Source organism: Pinus tabuliformis, chromosome 5_1 (genome assembly GCF_031772625.1).
Source record: "Pinus tabuliformis cultivar Carrire ecotype Pingquan chromosome 5_1, CPIR1, whole genome shotgun sequence".
NCBI classification, from domain to species: Eukaryota; Viridiplantae; Streptophyta; class Pinopsida; order Pinales; family Pinaceae; genus Pinus; species Pinus tabuliformis.
Genome location: NC_142305.1, coordinates 461,623,903 through 461,629,739, shown reverse-complemented (window position 1 = coordinate 461,629,739; position 5,837 = coordinate 461,623,903). Strand labels below are relative to the sequence as shown.

At 33.3% G+C, this 5,837-nt stretch overlaps 1 protein-coding gene across 1 annotated transcript; it reads left to right on the top strand.

Annotated features, from left to right (window-relative positions):
- Positions 1-940: 940 nt before the first annotated feature.
- Positions 941-2,583, top strand: LOC149165495 (BTB/POZ domain-containing protein At3g50780-like). Its single transcript, XM_089431149.1, has one exon. The coding sequence runs from the start codon at positions 1,003-1,005 to the stop codon at positions 2,203-2,205; it is 1,203 nt and encodes a 400-aa protein (XP_089287275.1). The 5' UTR covers positions 941-1,002; the 3' UTR covers positions 2,206-2,583.
- The last annotated feature ends 3,254 nt before the right edge of the window (positions 2,584-5,837 follow it).

Here is a 5,837-nt window from a genome sequence, read left to right as displayed (position 1 = left end):
GTGCCCCACAGATTCTCAAAATCACTGAGAATATAGAAAATACATGTATCATACATTAATATTCTCAAAAAGCACCGCACAAAGCTCGACAAGGATCAATATTACATGTACCATATATTCTCAAAATCACTATTTTCACAATTACTGGCATAAAGCTTGAGTTGTCACCAACAGTGCCAATAAATCAATACGAGCGATGTCGGTTACCCCTTAATTATTTTATCCAATTGATTCACTCACTTTATTTTTATGTATAATCGTACAGGTGGGAAGGGAACATAGAATTGGGCTAACTGCTTAAAAATTAGGGGGTTTTCAAAATTTCTGGTATGTATTTATCTATTGATTGGAATTTAGAAATTATAAATTATTATTATTATTATTTATAAATATTTATAATAGAAAATTTAAAATTTAGAATTTTATTATAAAACAATGAAATTTCATTAATTTAAATCTAAAATTAAGAAAATATGATTTCCTTCCGTATTTGAAGCTCAAAGAAATATCAAAATTTCCATTTAAATGACTCATTAATTAAAAGATACATTTTTTTTAATGTGTCAGATTACAACGCAGATTTGACTATCCAAGCAGAATTTTGCGAAGCTCCAATGTTATATATATATATATCATTCATTTACATGACTTTTTTACTTTTACTTTACCGTATTCTTAAAAGTTAAAACCACTCACATGATTTATTCTTCGTAGCATTGGTTCTTTAAATCAGTGACATGAAGTAAAGCCACTCCCATACTAATTTCACCGTTAACAGTGATTCCATAACCGGTGACACAAAGTTGATGGCGACGGCATTAAAGAAACACTCGAGCAAAGCAATGTGTCCTACTTCCTAGGATAATGATGTCCAATCAAAATTAGCTTTATCACATCAGAGATTCTTGGACGGTGTTTAAGAATGTTCACTGCATTCAAAGACCGTAATACTCTCTGCTAAGATATTGAGGCTGAATTGTCATTGCACATTTGCAGGAAGCAATGGCTAAACAGCCACTAGGGTTTGGGGACAAGAATACGGCCGACGTAAGATTGAATTTAATTGATTCAGCTGGAGTGGAGTATCCTGGAAATCCTCTTTTACTTCATTCTCAAGTGTTGAAGAAGGCTAAGTTTTTTGAAACCAAGCTTTCCCAAAGTGGGTCTTCGGCTAAGCGACCATTTGAAATGAAGGTAACATGTTCTTACCATCCAGAGAGTTACATCAAATGTATTCAGCTAATATATTCTTATGATACAGACGAATGCTTTAATTTCACTCATGTGGATGAAGCATTGAATATTTTACCAGTTGCTTCTGAAGTGATGTTTCGTGATTGTATGGAGTCATGTATGCGATATTTAGCTGCTGTGCGCTGGAGTCGTGAGCAAGAAGCCAAGCTTCGCGTGCTGTTGTCATCGTTGAACATAAATGTATTGCCTGACTTAGCTGCCAGACTTGGTATGACCCAAAGCAAGTCAGATTGCGAAGATATAAAGATGGTGAAGGAATCTCTACAAGAATTGTTGCAGATGACTTACCATAGTAAAGAGCTTCGCAGCATTGTGGAGCAACATATATTTGACTACTTGAAGTTAAATACGTCACCAGCTATTAAAAATGCTTGCAGACGTGTCATTTTGAGCCGATTTATCGCAGATGTGAAAGCTATTAAGTCTAAATCTGATGACGTAGCCACGGAATTGGCTTGTTCTGACTTGTCTTGGCTACTGGGCGTCATTCGCCGTTGCGATTCAAAATTGTTCGCAATAGTGGTCAAAGAGTTTTGTGAAGATGCCGATCTTCGTAATGCAGTGGCTGGTGGAGCGATACAATATTACTCTACTGCGCACAACATGCTTAACATTTTAATTGATCAGATATTGAAGGCTATGGAAAATGGAGAGATAATTACTGCAGTGTCATTCCGTGTCGATTTTCTTACCAATTGGGCTGATACAATGCTCAAGCTCCTGAATGGTAATGGTTACGATCAGAACGTATGTAAATTTCGAAGTGCACTGGAGACCGGTATTATTGGCGTAGGTGAAACCCTCCCTTTAGTTGAGCAAAAACGCATTTACAGCTTTTGGCAAGATATTTTCACCAAAAATTCCATGAGCACGAATAGCCTCTTTAACTGGTGGGCCCAGAAACTGCACGACGCCATCATCTTAGACAAGATTGGACAAAAGGAAACATGAGGAGGCGGCTTCAGCATTGACATACTGTATATGCCATTTTATCTTTTACATACTCTTTCATTTGTTTCTTTTTGTAATTTACACGATGGGATTTAATCTAGCTCTATGGGAAAATATTTTCCTGATCGCTGCTCGTTATTATTATTACCTGCCCAAGCCAATACAGTTGCTATAGCCCATCTTAACTTAGTCGGTTGTGTATTTTCTGGAGGATAAATGTTTCATTTCCGCTGGATTTGGTATGCTGAACAGATCTTTCAATACCCCTGAGTTATTCTGTAGTATCGGAACTCTATGTACATATTCAGAAAAACAGTTATAGTGTCCCTTGGACTGTTTTGTTATTTTGTAATACGAGTTATTACTTTTGATGGTTTTGATTTTTATTTTATAACATATGAATTAGGATATAAATTAACAGCAATATTATTTTATAGTATATGAGTATGAATTAGGATATAAATGGATGGTAATAAAAGAAGTTATTCTTTCCATTCTTATTGGATTTTATTTAAGGTTTTGTTATTTTATATTTAATCAGTTACGATATAAATGGATGGTAATAAAAGAAGTTATTCTTTGAATTTTTATTGGATTTCATTTAAGGTTTTCTTATTAGTATAGATATTATTATTTTTATTTCAAAATTTAGATGGTCTTAAATAAAGTTTTAGTTTTAATGCAAGTTAAAATGTAGTAATGTATTTCTAAAGGTTAACAAAAGTTTTAAAATAAATTGCAAAGTAATAATGTATGTCCAAATTCCACCTTTTCTTTGCATGTGCTCTTAGCTCAATGCACTTGCTATATGGGTTTTGTGCACCTGTCATTACTCTTGTCTACCTACCATCGATCTAGACCACCATTTGAGTTTTATTAATTGCCTCCCTTCTATTGCCATAGATGTTGTTTGAAGTTTGTTATATTTTGTGATTTTGTATTCTTTTGGCCCTACCTCTATGTGACATAATTCTAGTGTAAGCAATAGCTTCTATCTCCCATATCCTGCCCACCCTGAACAAAATTTATTAGGTTGCTAGTAGCTTGGGTCCTACTCTACAACAGGGAAGCCACTTCTTCCACTGGGTAGGTCAATTGCTGAGCCCCTACCCTTGTCACTATAGTGCTCATGTGTAGTGGTCGTGACTAGTTGAGTTTTGGAAGGAGAAATCTAAGCAACCATTATTGCCATCTTGTCTATTCACACTAGAGCATGTTGTTTGTTCACACCATAGTTCTTCATGTTATCTGTTCACCAATGATTAAGGTATTATTACATATTCATGTATTATTACATGCACTTTTCATTTTACTTTAGGATTATTTCAACCACATAGAAAAATCTTCGCAATTGCATGCCTCCAAATCATATGAAATTTTATCTTATTACACAAAAAAGGATTGTGAACTTACTTAAACCTGAACTTGCAAGTAATTTTAACAATTTTTAATTTTTCCTTCCTTATGACTATCTATGGGATTATGTAGGTACAACTTGTATCATGAACAACCATAATTCTATTTGTTGTAATAATTATGCACTTAGTATTCAAATAATCACCACCATAATTCTTAGCAACATAAACTTTGTAAACTATGTTGGGGTATTTATGAGCCCAAAATTTTTAGGTGCAATTCTTTGCTTTTATAGTTGTGTACTCTCCCTTGGAAATATAAAAATATCTTATTTCTTAGAAAAAGAAAAATGCAAAAATGAACAAATACAAAGGAAAAACATTGATTGCCTCCCATCATTAGCTAAACAAGAGTGATAACACATTAATGTAGACCTTAATAATTTTAGAAGTTTCCCAACATCACAACACATGAAACATTGCCAATGTTTTTGAAACCTTAGAAGTAAAAGATCTAGCTTGGGAGATTTACACAAGCTCAAGCCCAATAAAAAGGACAAACAAAAAGGAAAATTCTTGAACTTACATCCTCAAATAGAGATATGACTTACTCCATGTATCTATTGGTGATATTTGTATCAAGATAGTTGTACATCTTCACAACTACATTTTGACCCCATAATTGCATTGATTTCTTCCTTGGTCCTTTCTTAGGAGACCACCTATTATAAGTCATTTTTTGTAGTAATTCTCATATTCAAACTCATCAATCCATACATAGACCTTTTCTCTTCCTTGACTCTTAAAAGATAGTGGTTGCCCTTTATTTTTATTTGCATCTATCTAAAAGGTGGGTTTTTTGAACAATTATGCACCCAGGGTTTAATAAATCGTCTTGCAACTTGAACTTAACTTGAACTTTGTCAACACTTGTGATAAGGAGACTTGTGTCTTGACGAGGGCACTCTATTGTATATTGTAAATAGTGAGGCCATTAATGGTGTGAAATTTTAGCATTGTTTAACCTATCATGGGAGTTTGGCTAATATGAAACACTGATAGATAATTTGCTCAACTGTTCACATGCACACTTATCCTAAGTCTAATGCTTCAAATGTTTTAATTTTTTTTGTCTATTGTGGGTAAAGATAATTCTTTAGATTGAATGGAATTTGTTTATTTAGATTTTCTAGTTTCTATTGAGCATAAAGGCCTATGCTTTTATGTTCGTAGAGGGTATCACTCAAAAAATTGGTCATTGGTAACAACTTTAGCTCAATCAAACAAATATTTTGGTTTGAAATTAAAGTTTCATGAATTGGGTTTTGAATGTATTGTTCTACTATGTTTTAAGATACTCCTTTTCCTAGGAGCAAGTATTGCCAATCCAACAGACAATTTTGATTTTCATTGCATGATTAATATTATTTCAATTGTTTGTGTTCATGATGCATGCCATTGATGACGCTAATTTATCCTCTGTAATTTCAAATCCTACCAAATCTTGCGATGTTTTTTCCGTAGAATCCAACTTGAAATTTGATCTTGTACAACAATCTTTTGCACCAAACAAGGGATGTGCATACTTAGAATACTATTTAACGAGTTAAAAATGGTTTCATGCACATATTCTTCTATAGGTGAAAATATTAAATGTTATTTCTCCCCTTTTTGGGTGAATGAGGAATTTGGTAGATGTAGAGTTAAATTAACATTAAGCTAAATAGGAGGATAATGAATATTAACAAGAATAACTACCATGCAACATAGTCCATGCCTCTACCACAAATTAATTGATTAAAGGTTGTGCTTTCATAATGAAAGTTCTCGATACAAAGCTTTTTGCACAATGAAAGCCCTCTGCAGAAGCATTTATTAACAACAAATACAAGTGTGCCACGATGTCTCACTCTTCTGTACAAGTTGTCAATAATTTCTATTATGAAATGATTTCATAGTTCGACTCACACCCATTATTATATTGATGTCATTTTTACAAGTGGTAGCATTTACCATTTTTTATTACATGTTGATTCATTTATTCGCCAAAAGATATCGAACTGTATTAATAGTTTAACATTAATTTCGTCCCTGGCAAATAAATTTGCCTATGCACTCCCTGTAGAAAATCCTTGAAACATTGTAACTATTAATGAGAGCAAACTAATCACAAAAGACACAATATTTCTCTACCAAAAATCTGCAGAAAGAAAACAATGAATAGAAACATAATCACACATAGAACACAAAATATATCTGGGAACCCAACTGAGAAAA

Excerpts from the sequence above, each read along its gene's own strand:
- LOC149165495 (XM_089431149.1), top strand. The coding sequence starts at position 1,003 with ATGGCTAAACAGCCACTAGGGTTTGGGGACAAGAATACGGCCGACGTA.